General features: G+C 40.9%; 1 protein-coding gene across 1 annotated transcript in view; it reads right to left on the bottom strand.

Moving 5' to 3' along the window:
* Positions 1-21,387: 21,387 nt before the first annotated feature.
* Pign (phosphatidylinositol glycan anchor biosynthesis class N) overlaps positions 21,388-21,870 on the bottom strand; it is a 96,200-nt gene continuing 95,717 nt past the window's right edge. Inside the window, exon 28 of the mRNA XM_051147225.1 lies at positions 21,388-21,792. Coding sequence (XP_051003182.1) covers positions 21,669-21,792 — 124 coding nt within the window. The 3' untranslated portion in view covers positions 21,388-21,668. The remainder of the gene's footprint in view (positions 21,793-21,870) is intronic.

The following is a 21,870-nucleotide window of genomic DNA, read 5'->3' as shown; positions in this document are numbered from 1 at the left end:
GACTGAGGAGACGTGTGTTCAGTTCTCCTGGGAGCAATCACCTTTTGAATACAAATAAGGCTATGGATGTTGCAAAGATACCCAGAGCCAGGTGCTTCTAAAGTATATCCTTAAGGTGAGGGGGATAAAGGACAGCCAGGTTCATCACTAGCTCTCAACTTTCTAATTCCAGTAGGATCCAGGCATGTGCCCTATCAATGAGAAAAGGAAACTTCCAGAAACTCTTCACCATTTCCAAAATTCCATGACTGGAATGTTTTAGAAAACCCAAACCATTCTGGACATTAATAAAGACTTTGACTCCACTTTCCAGTTTCATGTGCTGATGCTTTTACATTCTCAATGGGGAATGGTAGGACTCAAACCCATGTCCCAGAAAGTTACTGGAAATAGCCATTCAGATGCTCTGATTTGAGCTTTCAAAACAGAAAGGCGAGTGGCAGGGGTGGAAGGAGGGCAGTGATCTCTTTACTCCTGTGTGGTGCTGCATGTGCCTTTGGAAACATAAGAGGGAATGTGTAATCCAAGCCCACTGCATTGTGTGTCAGCTGGTGGAAGTTTCCTCTGTAGGAAGTTGAAAAATTGGGTGACAACTTTGTCACCAGGAAGAAGCATGGCTTTCCAAAAGTCATTGGTGACCTCTCCCAGGCACCATGACAGGACAAGGACAATGCCATCCAAACACACAGGCACAGCCTGCGCCTTGCTTCATGCAGTGGAAACAAGGACTCCCATTTCCTTGCATTCTTTTATGTTTTGGTGTTACTATAACTCACCTAAATCAGGACTTGAGGGCTAAGTCTCAAAGACCAATGCAGTCAGAAGAAAATGGCTGATGATTCTGCAAAATCCACCTCCCCAAATACAATCATTTCTCACAACTGCCTTAATAAATTACCACAGGCACAGGGCTTTAACCAATGGATGTTTATCCTCTCAGTTCTAGAGGCTAGACATCCTAAATCAAAGCAAGGGAGAGCTGCATCCCCCTTTGTATTGCAGGGGAGGTGTTGTGTGAAAGGCTTCTCCTGGAGAATGCTCTGCTCTTCCCTGATAGGGAGTGAACAGCAGAGCAGTGCTGATAATACCACCAAAGTTTAACTTGGTACCCATGGGTTTTATTGGGGCTGCTTATAGGAGTTCAAATGACTCAAAGACTAATGCATCAAAGCTGACTCACCAAAGCTGAACACATAGAATATGCAGCACAACCTGCAATCGGCTCAACAGCTCTGAGAGTCTTCTTCCAGGTGGCTCAATTGACCTGAGCCTCTTCCAGGCAGTTCAGCTGGTCTTTGTTTCTTCTGGGCAGTTGCCTGGTTAATGTCACTAGCCTGGGCTTGCCTGAAAGTCTCCTTGCAGCTTGACTGGTCTGAGAACAACTCTCGGCAGCCTTTTCTGGTTATATACTCATGTATGTATGTGGGCTACAGTGGTAGCAAGGGGTGGGGGAGAGACGGGGTTGGGAGGAATTAGAGAATTTGGTCAGTTTCAGGGACTTCCTGAAGCTATTTTGAGCTGTTTACTTACTCTTAAGGAACTCTCCTATAGTATTTCACCTCCCTTTTAGAACACCATGTTGTTTCACTCACCTGTAAACATCCTGTCTTAAGAAGTTTCCCACCAAGATATGTTTCAATATGCCAGAAGACTGCAACAAGGCCTCACCTCAGCCAGTTCCCGTGGCTGGAGGGCTTCACTCACACTTGTGGCTACATAATTCTAGTCTCTGCTTACATTGTCTAGGAGCTTTCTCTGCCTTCCTACTTGTGTTTCTTTCTTAGAGATCTTTTCATCACAGTATCTTTACACTTGTAAATATTTCCCCCCAATGAGGTCTAATCACAGATTCATACTGTTGGGACTTGGACCATCTTTCTGGAAGTCACAGGGCATGTGAAAAGCCTGAAAAACAAGGCCAAGCTCAGGGCTGTTTGACCCCTGCCCTAGTTCCAAGAAACCAGCAAAACAGAACACCACCTGTAGCTTTAGGAAAACACCCCGTGGGGAAAGCCCCCACACGGCCTGCTCTCTGCCCCCAGTTAACCGGGCCGAGCCAATCATCCTGCTCACATACCTCAGATACAGCAGCCCAACCAATCAGTTTAAAGGTCAGGTCCTCCCCCTGGCTTCCAGTTTTAGCCTTTATAAGCAGTCTGTAAAAGCTACTTCGGGTCCTTCACCTCCCAAGTGCTGAGGGACCCTGACACATCAAAAATTGGGACTTCTGGTGTGTCAGTAATAAATTTTACCTATACCTCTCAGCTGGTGTGACTTGAGTGGTTTCTCGCGGCGACCCCCTTACCGAATTGGGCTCCCAGGGTCCAACATTTTGGGCCAGGGTCCCACACATGCTCACTGCACTATGCATACTTCAGACTTGTGAGTCTGCACAACATTTCGATGATTTGAAAATAGACACTCTTATTTCCATTCTTCAAAGCTTATGGAATGGGAATTCTCATTCTTTCCTTTATTTACTATGAGAAAACAGCTGGTATTCATCTCCAAAGCTAATATTGAGACTCTGGTGCAAGAACATCCCACATGGAGAAAATCTCAGCAGCTGACTATATTACGTACATACAATAGAACATGCCTGGTTTTTCACAGTACCAGGCTGGGCATGGTGACTCCATTTTTAGAAGCAAGCATCTGTGGCTGAGAAAATACCTGAATATAACATGATAAAATTTTTGGAAAAATCATCCAATGTAAAAATAAAATAAATAAGTGCTGCATGGTTAATAGCTAAGATAACTTGAACAAATTATTGTTACATTATGTTTCCTTTTTATATAAGGCAGTATAATATTTATCTCATGGGTTATAAATTTCAAATAGATATGTAATTTAAAAGTTTTAAACAATGTTTACTTATATAATGAATACCCAAATGCTCACAAAAAATTAGAAAGTTTGTAATAGAATACTTGACATGATTTTGGAACACTCAGTCCTAAATGGGATGTCTCCATCAAACTCTTCTCCTCAGGGCTCAGAGGATAGATAAGTGGAGGCTGAAAGGTCGTAAAAGCTGGAGGTGATGGACGACACCAGAGGTAACGGTCTCTTTCAGACACAACAGGAAAGACATATATATGAACTCACAGAGACTGTGGCAGCATGCATAGTGATTGCATAGGTCCAAGACAGATGGGGTCCTAGTGCTGAGAGGGGACATGGACACAAGTGCCCATCCTTAACCCATAAACTATCCCTAATTGCTGACACTTGCAAAGGAAAAGATTACTTTTTGCTAATGGGATCTCTCTTGGTATACAAACCACACTTCATGATAGACCCAGTGTTCACTAGTCCTTTTTTAACCTCACTGGTCTTTTGCTTGCATATTATGATTTCCAATTTTGTGTCTGTATGGTTTATGTGTGTATATGTGTGTGTGTGTATGTACATGTGTGTGCATGCATGTGTAGTACTTTTTTTTAAAACTCTACTTTAATTGGAGGTGTTTAGGCCTGAACCTCCATTCCAACCTCCCAACCCTACCTAGGAGTGAGAAGTTAGTGGGGAGAGGGTATCATTTTACTTCTCCCAGCTGTTTATTGTCAAAGGGTCTTTTGGGCCATACCAATCCATCAACAGCAGACACAGCCAGCAGTCTCCTCCAAGCTGCTGCACCCTGAAATGTTCCTGTCCATATGTCTGTTCCAAAGCACCATATAGTCCATCGCTGGTTTCTTCAAACTGCTACATGCCACAAGCCAACACCTCACACCACATACCACACATCACACATGTCCTCTCTGAGCTCTCATTTATATCCTCAGAGCCCTAGAACACACCCCTCTCTGTGATGCATCAGGGAGGCCTTACCAGCTGGCAAAAGCCATTTCCTGAATGAGACAGTTAACATCTGTGGACAAACTAAAACTCAAACTGAAATCCCACATTTGGGATTAAAACAAAAACATAGTTACATAACACAACTGAGTTTACAAAGAAACCAAAACTTACATTGAATGCATGTATGTACGTGTGTGTGTGTGTGTGTGTGTGTGTATGTACGTGTGTATGTACATGTGTGTGCGTGCATATTTTTTTTTTACTATAGAACAATGTCACTTAGTTGCTTTAAGAGCTTGGGGCAAAGTTGAGGAGCCCAGGAAAAACTCCACCTTGCTTACAAAGATTCTACAAAGCTTTGGAGAAACCTTCACTAATTTTTTACAAAGATTAGTCTCAGCTGTGAACAAAGATGTATCAGACTCTAGTGCAAGACAGGTCTTGATAGAGATCTTGGTTATGAAAATGCAAATACTGAATGTAAAAAGATATTAGACCACTAAAGGTGTGAGCAGCATCTACGAAAGACTGGATAGAGGGTATAGCTGATATTGGTTCTAATGTGTAGGATGCTAACATCATAAGTCAAGCTATAGCTACAGGTCTCCAATATCAAACTGGCAGGTGCTTCAATTGCAGAAAATATGGTCATTTGCAAAGAGACTATGACCAAGCTATAAAGGTCTAAAATCTCAAAATGCCCAGTACTTTAATTGTGGGAAATATGGTCATGTGCAACAAAATTGTGAACAAGGCATCTTTAAGACAATGGCTTTTCTAAATATAAACCAGAAAGAAGCCTTAGGATTCCAGGGGTGTGCAGGTGATGTGGCAAGGGTTGCCATTGGACCAATGAGTAAAGATGCAAAAGAGATATTCAAGGTAATATCTTACTGTCGAAATTGGTCTTGAGAGCTATATTGAGGCCCTGCAGCAAAAAAATACAAGCTGTTTCAGCCAAGGAGTGATATGCAGTCTGAAAAACCTTCATTCGGCATTGGAGAGTAAATGCATGCTACTGCAGGCAGTGCTGCTTTAGACTTGGGCACAGGTAAACACAATATTCTAACCCTGACTACTGGAGTTATGGCCTTTTGCTCTCAGGGACAGTAGGGATGATCTTGGGACGGAGTGGATTGACTTTCTAAGGATTTGTTGTGCATCCAGGAGTTATAGGTGAATACTTTAATGTATAAATTAAAATTATGGCCTATGTAATAAGAGAGGTGCAATTTAATGCAGGTGGTGGGATTTCTCAGCTGTTACTGTTTCTCTACATTGAAGGCAAAGCCTCTCCAAGAGAAAGAACAGGAAGGGTTGGAAGTGTTGGAATAGGTGTGTTCTGGGAAACAGTTGTTAATGATCAGAGGCCAATATTAGAATTGCAAGTAAATGGTATTGAAATAAAAGGTTTGGTGGATACAGAAGCTGATGTAACTATCCTTTAACAAAAATCTTGGAATTCAGTATGGCCATTTCAAAAGGTTCATATAGTTTCTAGAAATTGGAAAGTAATCTCAGATAATACAAAGTGTGAGATGGGTTAAATATGTGGGACAAGAAGGTCAAAAAGGAAAGTTAACACCTTATGTGGCCAACATATCCATAATTTTATGGGGTAGGACTCTATTACAACTCAGATTAAAATTCCTCCAATCCCATAGACAGACCATGATGAAATAAGGGGCTAAATGATAAATGATTCTAGGGAAGTTATTGATATATGTCATTAGAAACAATATCAGGCTGTGTCAATTGTCCAAACACAGGATATAACAGGGGTTGACTTTCCAAATTTATAAAGATGTGTGTGTGATGGGAGGGGGGGTGGGGAGACTGCTGAAATACCAATGATCCTAACCTTAAAGTGGTTTACTGGCAAGCCTGGGTGGGTAGAACAATGGTCCTTAACTAAGAAAAAATTACAGGCACTTGAGCAGCTTCAACATATAGAAGAATATAGAAGTTCATAGTGAAGAGATTAATTCAACCAGTAGTTCCTACAGCCTGGAAAACCTTTATTTTCTTTATTAACTAACGCAATGCCTATGATAGTAATTGATTTAAAGTATAGCTTTTATACAATTCCCTTGCATGAGCAGGATAGGGAAAGGTTTGCTTTCACAGTACCTATGTACAATAATGCTCAACTTGTAAAAAGATATCAACAGAAAGTTCTTCCTCAGGGAATATTAAACAGTCCAACTTTATGTAAATATTTTGTGCAATAACTGCAAGAAATAATTCATAGGCATTTTCCTCAATTCATTATTTGTTATTACATGGATGATATTCTGTTGGCTGATTCTAATTCAGATACTTTAGAGAAAATGTTTAAGAAGACACAAAAAAATTCTGTTGTGCTGGGGACTACAGATTGCTCCTGAAAAAATACAGAGAGGATATTCTATCAAGTATTTGGGTTATTAAATAAATCAACAAAAATTTTGACCACAAAAGGTACAGATAAAGAGATCAGCTGCAAACTCAATGATTTTCAAAAGTTAAGAGGAGATATTAATTGGCTAAGGCTTATCATTGGATTAACTACTCAAGAGTTAAGTAATTTGTTTCAAATGTTACAAAGGATCTGGACTTAAACAGTCCAAAATGACTCAGAGCTGAAGCAGAGAGAGGGAGGTAGTGAGGGGGAGAGAAAGAGAGAAGGAGAGAGAGAGAAAGAGAGAGAGAGAGAGAGAGGAGAGGAGAGGGAGAGGGAGAGAGAGAGAGAGAGAGAGAGAGAGAGAGAGAGAGAGAGAGAGAGAGAGAGAGAGAGAGAGAGAGAGAGAGAGAGAGAGAGAGAGAGAGAGAAAGGGAGTTAACTCTGGTAGAACAGAAACTGCAAGATGCATATGTGGATCAAATTGATCCCAAACTTGACTGTATTTTGGTTATTTTGACTTCAACTCATTCTTCTACTGGGCTTATTATGCAAAGGGAAGATAATATTATGGAATGAATTTTCCTAGCATACATACAAAGTAAAAAATTAAAGATTTATATAGAAAAAGTTTCTGATTTAGTCACAAAAAGTAGAATAAGATTATATCAATTGTCAGAAATGGAACTGACAGAAACCACAGTACCTTGTACTAATGCTGAGATTATGTTATTATGGGTAATCAGTGTTAACAAAGAGCTTGTAGTGAATATTTGGAAGAAATTAACAGCAACCATCCTAAAAGCAATCATCTTTAGTTTATAAAAAGAACTAATTTGATTCTCCAATGTATTGTAAAAGCAATACCAATTACATTCTCAACTGATGTAAATAAGTTGAGAATGGCAGGCTGTAAGTCGGACAAGATAAGCAAAGTAGTTTAAAGCCCCATATACTTCAGTTCAAAAATTAAAGCTATGTGAAATTTTTATGGTTTATTAGATTTTCTTGAATCTCTTAATATAATTACTGACTCAATATGCAGAGAGTTGTTCTGCCTATAGAAACTGATGAGTTTATTCCGCATAATTCAAAATTAAATTTGTTATTTATACAGTTGCAACAGGCAATCAGAAACAGAAACTATTTGTTATATATCATCTGTATTCAGTCTCATACAGGCTTGCCAGGTCAATTGGCACAAGGAAATGATAAAATTATTAATAGGAAATATGTTAGAAGCCTGAAAATTCCATGAGAAAGTGCCATGCTAACAGTAAATGTTTAAAGAAAAAATTCTATAACCTGGCAACAAGACAAGGAATTTATAAAAAAACACCCTACTTACTCTCTGTAAAACAAAACAAAACAAAACAAAAAACCTCTATAGTCTGCTGGAAGTAACCCTAGGGGCACCAAAATAAATAAAATCTGGAAGATAGATGTGTTTCATTTTACAGAACCTGGAAAACTAAAGTTTGTATGCACGCCATTGATACATAGTCAGGATTTCAATGGGCAACTGCTTTGGATTCTGTAATTATACATTTACTGGAAGTAATGGCTATTATGTGGATACCTGTACAAATTAAGACTGACAATGCTCTGCATATGTCTTTAGTAAGATGAAGCAATTCTTTGTGCATTATAATCTAAAGCATATTAAAAGTATATTATACAATCTTACATAACAAGCTGTTGTAGAAAGATGATTGCACCTTAAAGGAAATGCTGATAAAACTAAAAGGAAGAGTAAAGCACTCCAAGGATAGACTACATAGTGCTCTTGTAGTTTTAAATTTCCTGAATGTTAATAAGAAAGGAACAATAGCAGCTGGGAGATATTGATTTATAGAAAAAACTGTGGAATCAAATTAACCTATATACTATTAAGATTGTTAGTACCAGAAGGAAAAACAGTGAAAGTTTTGTGTTGGGGACTTGGATTGACTTATATTTCCACAAAAATGAAAGCCTATGGATCTAATCAAAACATATAAAGATTAGAATTGAGAAGGAGAGTGCTCCTAACAATCTTGGCCACTGACCCAAAAAGTGCTCAGTTCATTGAAAGTGTCTCTGTTTATAGTTTTCCACTACACACAGAACAATTAATAGCTTAAAAGAGAAAAGAGGAAATGCAGCGAGAATTCTGGGATTTTGGTTTCTTAAAAAAACAAACAAACATATAGGGGGCTGTAGAGATGGCTCAGACGTTAAGCATACTGACTGCTCCTCTGGAGGTCCTGAGTTCAATTTCCAGCAACCACATGTTGGCTCACAATCATCTATAATGTGATCTGATGCCCTCTTCTGGCCTGCAGGTGTACATGCAGGCAGAGTACTGTATACATAATAAATAAATATTTAAAAAACAAAACAAAAAAAACCATAGAAATGTTATAAAAATGTGCTTTCATTTTAATCCTAGGTGTGAGACTGCTTCAGACTGTCTGCAGTGGCTGACTATGACTTGCCTTGTACTCTAGCAGAAGTATGGTTTTGCCAGCTGGAGATAGTTTCTGCCATTGTGTGGTTTGAAATTCTGGGAACTTTTCAGAGGGTATATAAATGCTAGGACCCAGAGAATCAAGGTGGGTGGTTAGTGGTCATCTAGGGGTTGGGCATTGATTGAGGTTTGTTAGTAGTCATCCTCAAATAAGAAACAAAGGGAAAGAAATTAGATTCAGGGATCACTATCTCTTTCTCCCCTCTACCCTTCTTTCTCTCCTATCTAGTGATAGGGAGTAAAAGTGGGGTTTAAAGTTGTGAATAAAGGGTGGGAAAAAGAAGAACCCACAAAGTAGTAAAAGTCATGTGTAGTCCTTTAGTTTTGAATGTAAATTTAATTCTTAAAATTCATTGGGTCATTTCCTGTTTGAGAATATCTCATCACGGGGCTATCCTTATTTGAACTCATGTCTCAAGGCCTGTCTCATCTCAGCACACTGCTTCTAAACTTTCTCTTTGTGAATCTCTAAGCATTTATTGCAAATGTCATCCATAGTGAAAAGGTCTCATTCCAGCTTTACTCATCAACCATAATTTAGACAGGATGGTAAGTATGCAAAGCACTTAGTACAGAGGTAACAGTTTATCTGGATAAATAGCCTGTGCATGAGTAATATAATGCATTTAATGTTTAAATGTAATTTGACAAAGCTAAATTGAGAGAAATACAGTGCCACAGGCAGGAAGTATATCACTGCTTTACAAACACCTCAGTTCAGACACAGAGAAGCTTGCCTGAGGTCATACGCTAACAAGAGCCAGATCCCAGATAATCAGTGTGATGTTCATTACTAAGGTACACAGAGTTCTGTCTCCCAATTTGGCTTATAAAAATGTTTCACATCAAAAGTCAGGTTAAATAGCTGGGGAGATGACTCAGTTCTTAAAACCCAAACCCAGGGACCTGAGTTTGATACCCCAGAGCCCAGAGGCTAGAATAGTAGTATGCACTTGTAATATCTACACTGGGGAAGCAGAGGCAGGTGTGTCCCTGGGCTCAATGGACAGTCAGTGTAGATCACCAAGAACTGAGTAAAACTACCTCCAAATCAACAACAAATGGGCTATAGTGTTCCTTCATGCCCATTTCTCCCACCTTCCATTTGGAGCTGCTTGTAATCCCACATCTCCTCCAGGCCCTTGTGACCCTTTCCTGTGGATGACACACTTCTCTTAGGGCTCGGTTTCCATCCTCACTTTCTGGCCTCCTCACCTCTGGCTTCCATGAAAGTCATGATGTTAGGTGCCTAATCTCTTGCCAGGCTAAGCCCCTGACCTGTTTAGTGCAGTGGTGGTCCACTTAACTGTGTCTCCCTCCAGCCCTCCCTGAGTCCAGGGGTTGTCCTCAACTACAGGCTGCAGTGACGTTTTTTCTTCTCACCTCTCATGCATGGGAATGGTGTCTTCCATATCCACTCATCCCTCATTGGGATGCATTTTAGAAACCCCCCAGCTTCTCCTAGCACCCAAATCGAGGGTCCCCAAATATATTCACTTTTGCAATCAAATTTGGCTTCGATACCTCTTAGATAACCAATCCAAATGGCTGCCTAATGGCACCCTAGATCCCAATATTAAACAGGACCTTTAAAAATACTGTGAGTGATTGGGAAAATGAAAAGAGATTTCCCATTATCTATGTTCAATTTTTTTTTTCTTTTCTCTGCTTCAAGCCCTGTTTGGTTTTGTCTGGTCTTCCCCTGACACTGTGTAAACGTTCTTTCATTTACATCACCATTGATGGATCTATAAGTTTGTTGAGAAGTGGGAGCCCAACCTAGGAGAAGGAGAAAGCAAAAGAGTAGTCCAGTTACAGTGTTCACACAGCTCCCCTCCCTCATATGCCAGTATCTCTGGCTTGTGCTTCTCTCAGGTCCCTCCTGCAGTATCCTTGTCTATAGCCAGGGCTCAAAGTTTTTCTTTCTGTGTTTTCTATTTTCAGATTACTGAGTTAAGTTTTACAGGAATTCAGGTGCTTTTTAGGTATGAGTGACATAATATTGTTGTTTTATGCTTGGGCTATGGCTCCCTCTCCTGTAGACACACACGCTTCTTTTAAGTTTCCTCCAAAATCTGTCCCATAGCAAGTGAGCCACATGTCTTTATATGTCTATGTTACATAGAAATGAGAGCAAATTAAAATAAAGGAACATGCCATTCAAATGGAGAATATTGCTACTCATCTCATACACTTTTGGTTTGGCCTAAATCTCTCAACACTTTTGATAAGGTATAAATCTTACTTCAAGATTTGTAAGCACATTGAGTATGATTAAAACTCTGTAAAATCAGCATGGCAGTGGTGGCACACACCTTTAATCCCAGCACTAGGAATGCAGAAGCAGGTGGATCTCTGAGTTCAAGGCCATCCTGGTCTATAGAAGGAGTTCCAGGGTAGCCAATGCTACAATGTTGTGGGTGGATAGCATGCCTTCTGGTACTCGGGTGTAAGGATGTCCACAAATCCGAGGGCTGGGAAGGTATTCCAGCCCTGACGTGGGACAGTGTTTCTAAGAATATCCTGAGGCATGGTAGCCCAGGAACCTTACAGCTCTGAGAGGAGGCCCTGCAGCTCCCAGGAGAGGGTTGCTCCAAATCCTGAGGAGCTGGTGAGCTTGGGAGCCTGAGCTCTGCTCCTTCTTGGTTTTTTTTCTTCTCTTTTCATCCAATGAGAGAGTCACATCAGGCAGTAAATCTCTTAAAAGAGGTCTGTTGGAGGGACAAATCCAGGCCTGGCTGCCTTAGCTCCTGGGAGAAGACAGAAGAGAAATGGACAGACTCAGACTTTATATAGGGTTTCTCAGGGGGCAGAGCTTTCTGGGGATTTCAAGCCCTGAGCTTGAGAAAGGTTAGGGATTGGTGGACTTTCCTGTTCAAGGATTGGTTGGTTCTCTTGCTCAGGGTTTTAGTAAGAAGCTCACGGATTGGCCAGTTTTTCTGCTCAGGGATTGGTAGGTTTTTGTCTAGACTTTTCATCCAGATTTAGCACAATCTGGGATGCGTCTTATTAAGGGGACGGAGATGGCAGTTACAGAGGTCTGGGGAGAGGAGCTGGGCTGCTGGAGCTTTCTCAGGCAGTGGTCTGGCCATTTTTCTGCCTCGAGGGATTATAAAGTTTGCAGAGTCCAAATTTTACCAAGAGCCCACTGTGAAGGCAGTAGGCTAATGCAGGAAAAGTCTTCAACATGGACAGCTACTATGGTGGCAGCAATAGGCATTATGAGGCAGGAAAGGTGTCAGTTTCCATAGCAGTAGGCTGAGGCAGGAATAGTCACTGTGGACAGCTCTTGCTGAGGCACTGACAGGAGCTGCCATTTTCTCTCTCACGTTTTCACAGCCCCCAGGCAGGAAGGAGGGGCTGACTTGATTGCCCTGAGGCAGGGAATTGGCAGGAGCCATTTGAAATTTTAGTGGACATAGCTCTTCGGGTGTGTGCTGTGGGTGGAACGCGGGACTAGAGGTGCAGTGGGCTCCCCACAGCTTGGGGGAAGCAGCTGGCCCCCACAGCTTGGGGATGGAGCACAAAGTATGAAGGCGAACCACCATAGGTTGAGGGCCGACTCTACGCTGCTGTAGGTGGCCAGCAAAGAAATCCCTATAGCACAACAGTAGCCAGGGCTCCACCTGAGGAGATCCAAAGGCCAGGCACCTGCGCCAGACTTCCAGACCACCTGTTCCTTAACAGTCATTCACAGGCCTGAGGCAGGAGGCCCTGCCCTACAAAAAAAAAAAAAAAAAAAAAAAAAAAAAAAAAAAAAAAAAAAAAAAAATCCACCAATCCCCGAGTTTGCCCGAAGTTCAGGTCACATAACCCCTCCAATCCCAGGCCAAACTGGAAAGCTCCACCCTTCCCCCCAAGAAACTCTATATAAACCATTTTCACCCAGTTCTCTGCTGATTTTCACTCAAGCAGAGGCAGCCACCCTCATGAGTTTTTACTTTCCAATAAATCTGTTGTGTGATTTTGTGGTATTCCTTGGCTTTGGACTACCAGGATACTTTTCCATCCAAGATGTAAAGCTTTCATCAAGAACTTCTGTAACTATTATCAGTTTCCCTCTCAGTTTATCCAGGATCTCCAACAGGTGCTGAGAAAATCCTTACTGTCCATGGCCAAACAGACTCACTGGCCACCATAGTGACAAGATCTTCAAGGATTTGATTTGCGAATAGTATAGAAGGATGGTCTTTGCCTCTTCCTTAGGGAAGAATGTTACTTCTTGTTAACCACTTGGGTGTAGTAAAAGACAAGATCCAACAACTTTAAATGAATCTCCAAAAAAAATGTAAAGAACAGCTCCATGTCTCTGGGCAGTGGATCATTGACATTCCAACATAGAAATGGATACTACCATTCTTAACTCCCTCTTCTTTTCTTAATCATAAGTTTCTGAACAACAAACTCAAGAGATTTGCCTGCCTCTGCCTCCATGATTGCTCCAAAAGATTTTAAATCAGATTTTAGTCACCTACTATTACAGGAGTATGAATCCCTGGTTATAGAACCAGAAGCCTGTGACCTCCAACTATGCCCTGGTGATGATGATCCAGTATACCCTCAAGAAATCCAGCACCACAGTCAACAGGAAGTAGTCTAATAATAACATTGCCCCCCCCCCCCAATGAAGAAAATTTGAGGCAGAAGGTTTCAGCTCATCTTTGGTTTTGAAAATCCACCAAACCCCACCAATCCTCTGTAAATGTTTTTGTTTTCTGTTTTCCCTGATCCTGCTGGAATGTAGATGTGCTCAGGGCACGAGAGCTGTACCCAAGCTTTAAAAAGATGGCTTGGGCTGAAACCTGGGCATTTCTATCTAAATATCCCTACACCTAGGCCTGAAAGCTTCTAGTCTACATACAATCTTACCTTATGCAAGCCTGGACCTCGAAGTCTTCAGCTTTCAGCTGTCTAACCTAGGCCTAGAATGTTTCCAGCCTCTGAATAAACTCATCCTTTCCACTTCTGAACTCTAGCTGGTCGGTTCAACTCAGCTGTTTTGTCTCAAAACTCCTCTCCAAACTGACTGATTCAAATTGGCTTCTCACGGAATTGCCTGCTTAGAAAATTGCCTCTGAACTCAACAAACTGTACTGCACCACCTCTGCATTCCTGTACAGTACTCTCCACCTCCCTACTCTTTTTGCACTGCTCTTTAGTAGCTTCTCTTTCCTGTCTGTTCTCATGGAAGTAAGTCATATCCTATCTCTGACTTGTTCTGTCAAATCTTTCTCTGACTCATCTCTTTGTCTCTCAGTTAGACATCACTGTTGGGAATTAAAGGTATATACTAAAGGCATGTCTGTATTCCAGCCAGAGTGATTAAAGGTGTGTATTCCAGCTAGAGGAAGTGTATACTAAGAGCACATCTATATTCCAGCAGGATCACACAGATCTGGATCTTTGCATTCAATTCCCGAAGCTAGATTAAAATTTCTCTATAATCCCACCTTGGAAACCACTCCAGAGACCTCCTCCTACCAAGAAAGGATGTATACGCCTGCTTTTTGCTGCTTCTTACTCAAGCAGAGCCAGTCACCCTCTTATATCTTTCCCAATAAATCTCTTCTGTGAGGTGTTGTTATTTTTTATAAAAACTGTATGTTTCTCTTACTTTAATTCTTAGCCTGCTATCACACACACAAAAAATTGACTTTAATAATACAAGGCTTCATAACACAATCTTAAGCAGTTTAAGTCTGTTCTTAACCCTCTATGCTATTTTGTCTTACTCCCAGCAAACATCCCAGTGATACTTTCTTTGGCTCCACTTCCTTCCTCATCTTCCTTGGACCTCTCTGGTGGCTGAATCCCCTAACTCCTTCTCTCCTAAATCCCCCTCCCTTGTCTGGAAGTCTAGCCCTATTCTCTCACCTGCTCAGCAATTGGCTGAGAGCTGCTTTATGGACATATCAGGGAGACAATTGGGGAGCAGAATTTACACAACATTTAGACAGGAAACCAGAATGTAAACTACACAATGAACATACATTGAGGTTTGTTGTGCAATGTGATTTTGTGGTATTCTTTGACTCTCAACTGCAAGGATACCTTTCCCTTTAGAGCTGCAACAATTCCATTGGGGAAATTTTTCCTCTCAGAGCTGTAACACTTACAGTAACTAATGTCTCAGTTCTACTGCAAGCTCCACAGGGCAGGGCTAAGTACTTATACTTTGTATTCTCACTCTGACTGGCAAAAAAAGGACAGAGTATTCCTATTTGCTGACGCCTGACCTGTAGACTAAGACAACCACAGCTACTGTACTACTGTGATCAGACCAAAAGCTACATGTATTATGTAAACTGCCATCTTCTGTGCACAGTACCATTTTTCAGCAATGCCCAAGGAGCAGTTGGATATTTCCAAGGGTCCTAAGTGCTAGGCAAAGTGTGGCAGAAGTTTGGCGTCAGGCAGAATTAGGTTCAGGTTGACTTGTCAGTTAATCTTCTGTGTATGAATGTTATCCCTACATTTATGTTTATGTACCACTTGCATGTCTGGTGTATGAAGATGTCAGAAGCAGCATCAGATTCCCTGGAAACTGAGTTATAGATGGCTGTGAGCCATCTATGTTGATGCTGGGAGTCAAATCCTCTCACCATGCAAGAGCAGCTAGTGTTCTTAACTACTGAACCATCTCTCTAGCTTACTTTTATTTAAAAAACTTAATCAGTTTTTTACTGGATTTTATTACAGAATTTTATAATCTTTATTTTTGCTGGTTCTCTCCCCTTCTTTCCCTTGTGTACCCAAGTTGGCCCCTTCCTCTTCTCCCCTTGGCAGTTGCCCCAGTTCTGCTGCCACATGTATCCCATTGGCCTTTCCTCCTTCCCCAAGACCTTTCCCCTTTAATTTCTACTTTCATGGCCTATACCCACATTCACATTTACACACAGATACAAAACTGAAATCTAGAATCTGAACGAGATAAAACACTTGGCATTTGAAACATTCTTCTTGGAAGCCTGGAATCCAGGCTGGGCTTCTCATGTCTTACCTGGATCCAGTGGTTGCAGTAACTCAAATCTTACATGTGAAATTTTGTCAATTCAAACGATTTGGGGAGATAGTGCTTGCCATACAACCGTGAAGACTTGCATTAGATCCTCAGTACCCATGAGTTCTGAGCCAGCCAGCTTAGCCTATTAAGTAAGCCTGTCTCAAAAAATAAGGTGGACAACTCCTTAGGAAAGCCATCTGAGGTTGACCTTTGCCCTCCATGAATCCTTGAGCACACAGACATATACACAAACACACTCACACTCAAACACACAATCTTCTCATTCTCTTTTGATTTTTTTTTTTCCGAGACAGGGTTTCTGTGTAGCCTTGGTTGTCCTGGACTTGCTTTGCAGACCAGGTGGGCCTCAAACTCACCGTGATTCACTTGCCTCTGCCTGCTGAGTGCTGGGATTAAAGGCGTGCCTTGCAAGTGACTCAAACTGGCCTGGCCAGAGTCAGAAGTGCACTAGTGAATCAGTCAGCTGTGGGGAGAGACAAATAAGGGAACAACCCATTTAGTTCCTACAGACATACCAGGCTCTGGGAGAGCACAGCCACCCACTGCACAAGATACTGTACACTAATCACTACAAATAGTCACGAAGAAACCACATTAGTGCACATACTGGGCCAGTACTGAGATGACTAAGAGGCCTGAGTGATGCGAGTTGAGCAGAAAGCAAGCAAGGAAAGGGAGGAATAGGAAAAACAGAGAAACCACAGAACACCTGGCACATTCCTCCTACCTTATAACCTAATGCATTTATGTAAAGTTATTTGTGAATAGAATTACTTAATTTTAAATTAAGTAGTATGTTTATTTTCAAAGTTTCATAGAAAATCTGCAGGAATGGTGCAGAGTTCCTCCACAGTCCCTCACCCAGTACCTACTTTCACATCTTACACCCATAGGTGCATTTTTCAGTTAATGAGGTCGGTTGATATTTTATTAACTGAACAGTAGGCAGACTTCCTTAGCCCTTTTTGCTTCAGCATCTTTTCCAGAACATTCAGCAGTCACATCTTCTTAGATTCTTCCTGCTGCAGACAGCTTCTCATGCTGTACTCTTTTTCCATGACCTTGACAGTTTTGAAGACTACTCATCAGATTTTTGTAGAATATTCTGTAACTCTTGAATTCAGACATTTTCCTCATGATTAAAAAGAGGTTGTGAAAGGTGTCGTTTTCATCATGGCATAACCAGTGTACGGACTGTCAACACAGCTTTCATTGTTGCTGCAAACCTCGATTACTTGGATGAAGTGGTATAAAAACATCTGTTTTAAAAGCTAAAGGCAGTTAAAATAATTTCCAGGACAGGGCAAAAATAAACTAAGGCACATCAAGAAAATTAATTTGATTTTTCTGATTTCAAACTTGAAAGACACTACTTCTCTTCAGCGAGCACAGGGCTATTAAAACACTGATCACATATCAGCTATCTTAGGATGATTAACACAGAGAAGGTAAAAGTCAGTATCTGTAAGGACAACTAACTATCCCTGACAATCACATTATCTAAACCTACTAAACATATCAGATTAAAACAACTTACATGTCATGGTGGCACACACCTGTAATGCTAACACTCAGAATTGAGGCACAAGAATCACAACACAATCAGACCAGGTGTTGAAAGAGAAATCGTGGAACAATTCCTGATACTTCTTTGTATATGAGGGAAGCCGACCTACTAATTAAATCACTTCATGGAAAGAATTTATATGTTCACCTAGGAGTAATAATTCAAAATTTTAGCCATTATAAGAAAAATTGACAACTAATGTTTTCAGCATTTTTCTTTTAAAATATTTTAATATTCGGTCGGGTGTGGTAGTGCATGCCTTTAAACCCAGCACTTGGGAGGCAGAGGCAGGTGGATCGATGTGAGTTCAAGGCTAGCCTGGTCTCCTAAGCAAGTCCAGGACAGCCAGGGCTAACACAGAGAGACCCTGTTTCGAAAAACTAAAATAATAATAATAATAATAATATTCACATGTATATAATGTGTTTTGATCAATCCTCCCACTTATTCCCTTACTACTTTTCTCTCCCAACTTCATGAATTTTTTTTCCCTCTTAACTACTCACTGTGTTTATTAGTGATGCCTGTATGTCGATCTACAGGAACATGAGTACCCTCTCAGGGCCCACATCACTGAAGAAAACAGAGGCTCCCTCCTGGAACAGCTATCATGTCACTAGCTCCTCAAACGGGGTGGGATGCATGCTTCCTTCCCCCACTCATGCTGAGACCTGGGCTGCCTTGATCTTGTTTTCACAATTTTTGAAAAAAATATCACTAAATCTTTAGCTACTAATGCTTTTGAAAGAGTCTGATGACAAGGAAACAAGCTAAGAGTTGTGATTTTATTTTTTCAGGTTGAAGGAGCAACAGTTGCTAGGAAAAATTTCAACTAGATGTACAACACTCTTCTGTAAAAATTATTTGGAAAAGTACATGAAGATGTATGTAAAATAAACTTACTCACCAGGAGGGAGAAAACATGTGCAACTTGAGGGCATCCTGCATGAACGGGATCTCACAAACTAACAGAATAAATGTACTTTTAAGCTTTTCTAACCTAGATGTTTCACAAACACTTTGTCAGGGAACCCTTTTATTATCATATATTTACTCACCAACAATTGATGTTTTGAACTAATTTTCAAAATGTTGTTTGTACACATAAATACTATAGTTCTAATGGTGACTCCCTCAACAACCTAATCTATTTTAGTGTAGTAGAGAAAATTAGTGACATATACACCTCAAATATTTTTATTTCTTTATAGAATTACATTCAGACATCTACTTTTATAAACTCTATCAGTGCAGAAATGGGAAATGCTACCAAGACATTACCAGTGACTAAAAGCACACAGCACATAATCATAGACATTTCGAAGTACTTTAGATGAACATCGACCAGGCTATCTTAAAGAGCCACTGAGTGGGACATGGGGACTCTCCTTTACTGAGTTGGTTCAGTGCCATTCTCTCTAGCCCCCTGATGAGATAGCATCCAAGGGCTATTTGGAGCTCCCTTGGCTCCCACAAGAACGAGAAACACTTAGCTTCTGCCTGTCTCTAGAAGCAGGACGGTGCAACCCTTCACTACCCTGACCCAACTGCACCATAAACTCGTTTCAAAATGAGGAACAAAGCAACCCCTGATTGCTAGCAGTATGCAAAGGTACAGGTGGGAGCAGGGAGAAGGCTTGATGTGTAAATAGCCTGAAACTGGAATGAGGTGTTTATGAGACACCACATTGTACCTGAGAGTCACTTTCAAGTTCAGTTCCGTCATTCTTCGTATTCATCCATCTAAAAAACAGTCTCCTACCACCTCTTTGTTTCCTAACACAGCTCTCACATAATGCATGCTTCCCTGAACTTGTTATGTAGCCTACACTGACCTTGAACATGTGATCCCCCTTTTCAGCCTCCTAAAGCTTGGGATTATAAGCAGGCCTGTGTCACCACACCCAGTTTATAGGACAATTTTTCTAAAATGTAAGAAAGCATGTTGTGTTCTAAGACTTTAAACACTAAATAATAAAATATAAAGAGTGTGTTGGCAAACCATGACCATTACAGTTAGCATTCAATATTTAAAAAGAAATTTTTTTAACCTTGAGAAGCCTACGCCAATTCTTTTCAACCCAAGGTTTTAGAGCTCAGACTGGAGTCTAACTTCCTATGGCCTTGAATTCACGATCCCCGGCCTATACCTTCCTAATGCTGGAACTGCAGGTATCTGCCACCATGCCCAGTTTTATGACCACTTTTCTAAAGCATTTTCTACTCTAAACAATGATGACTGGCACAAAACTTAAGTTTTCACTTGGAAATATAGTGTAGTGTGAATAGAGTATTTAAAAAATGCCCTAAAAAGCAATACATTTTTCCTCTCATTTACTTCTGTTATTCAATGTAAAAATATAAACTTCAAGATGTGAGATGCACTGTGCCAGGGGAAGGGTGCATCCCAGTGAATGCGAGAGTCTGGCTGAGTGCAGCAGGGAGCACTGCAGCTGAAGAAGCTCTCACTGCTTCTATCAACTAGAACCAAGCGAGAGGTAACAATGTGCTTTAGAGAGCACAATGAAGAAATACAAGACAGTAAGCACCATTTACAATGCTGGTTTAAAAACATTAATTCTAGAGTTGGAGAGGTATCTCTGTACTTAAAAGTAAGTATTGTTTTTGCAGAGGACCTGAGTTTGTTTCTCAGCACCCATGTCAGGCATCTCACAACCTCTTAAGCTACAGCTTCAGGAATCCAATGCCATTTTATGGACTCTAAGAGCACCTGTACTCACATGTGCAAGAGCATGCACGCGCACACACCCTTAACAATGCATTTAGAAGATGAATGTGAATCAAATTGTACAAAGGTAAATGGCCAGTGTTTATGTAATGGAATCAGAAGTCACCTGAGGGTCTAGGAAGGCAACTGAGTTGTTGTTCTGCCAGTGTCTGTGTTGTTGCAGTAGCTCTTTAGCTATTACCTAGACTGTTCCACAGTGATACTGAGGCCCGTGTTAGGGCCAGTACTTCTTTTTAAATACACGATAATGCATTCACTGCCACATCAGCAAGCATTATCACACATAAATTAAGATTTTATTGTAAGTAGAAATTAAGGTATATTTTGCTCAGCTGAGCTTACTCTTCTAGATACATATTTGCTCACTTGACAATTTCAAAAATTTAGTAACTTGTAAAGAGCCTTTTAGTTTAATAATTTTATAACTTAAAGGCAATTGTTTTTTAAAAATGGGATACATACTGGCAAAATATCAGCCAAGCACTTAACAGTATTCTATAAGCAACTCTACATGGTTATTGGTCACTTTACGAAAAACTCAAATAAAAATTACTCTCAAATTACCTCACATATTGGAATATACAAAGGGAAAGATCAATCTAATGAGCCAGCTATAGGCCTTCGGTCTTGATAGAATATCAAGACCAGAAGAGTAGCAATTTTAATTTGAGTCTTTATGATATTGTCAGGAAACTAGAGCCTTTGACATTGAAACAATAACCAAAAAAAATCACAGAGTACCCCAAAATTCTAAGATGATCAAGAAATGGACAAAAGGTAAAGGTGGAAGCTCTGCTAGTTGGCTGGCTATGAGAACCTGGAAGCAGCACAGAGAGGCACAGCCAGCATATTGCAGGCACAGAAATGGCAAAGCCTGGCACAGCTTCCCACTGAGGCTCAGTCAATCCCAGACTGCAGCCTGACCTGCCTGGCTCATCACATGCTACTTATAGCAGTCAGAGCTCCAACAAGAGTACCAGGTGCTGGGCTCATGTCGTAACCTGTCCCTCCACAGGGATGACTTTGGAGAATGTCAGTACCACCCCCACAGCAGCATGTGCTTCTTCTGCACTGTGAGGAGCAGGTGCTCTCAAACATTACTGGGAGAAGCTGCCAGACAAAAGAAAAACAAATAAAAACAAAGGATGCTTTACTCTGTTCTAAGATACAATCATTCCAAGCCTTCAAAACCTAGATATAAGAAGCTCCTTGGAAATGTCGTAAGACATTATTCTCTGTGTTAACGGAAAGAAACAAGCTCCACTGTGTCAGACCACATGTAAATTCAAAATTCCAAATGTGACATGCCCTAAGGAGAATATATCATGCAGTAGCATCCATCAACTGCAGTGTTTTCCTGCAGGTACATGATATGTAAGTGCATGATACAGATGTGCAAGTGCATGGAGTATATGTGTGCATGTGTCACAGCATGCACTTGGAGGTCAAAGAACAACTTTACAGAGTCCGTTTTCTCCTTCCACTGTGGGTTCCCAGGATCAAACTCGGGTTGTCAGCTTGTACAACAAGCCCTTTCACCAGCCTGGTGCAATAGCCATTTTCTTGAAGGCTTGTTGGGACTTTTAAGAAGGAGAATCAGGATGCAGACGCTGACTGATGGCTTCATCAACTTCACATGAGATGGCTTTTGGGTTTGCCACACAGTTGGAGCTTCTTTGTTGTGAGCAATTGTGCCAGGCCATTAAGAAAAACTAGGAAGATGGTCATGGACATGACAATCACATAGTGGCTGATGCTGCAAAAGGAGAAAAGAAACATGTAGCAGAGGGAGACAATTTACAAGAAAAGCCACAAGATTCTTCCAGTTTTTAAT

This window comes from Acomys russatus, chromosome 6 (genome assembly GCF_903995435.1).
Source record: "Acomys russatus chromosome 6, mAcoRus1.1, whole genome shotgun sequence".
Lineage (NCBI taxonomy): Eukaryota > Metazoa > Chordata > Mammalia > Rodentia > Muridae > Acomys > Acomys russatus.
Note: the sequence above shows the minus strand (reverse complement) of the source record. Positions and strands in the feature narration are given on the sequence as shown.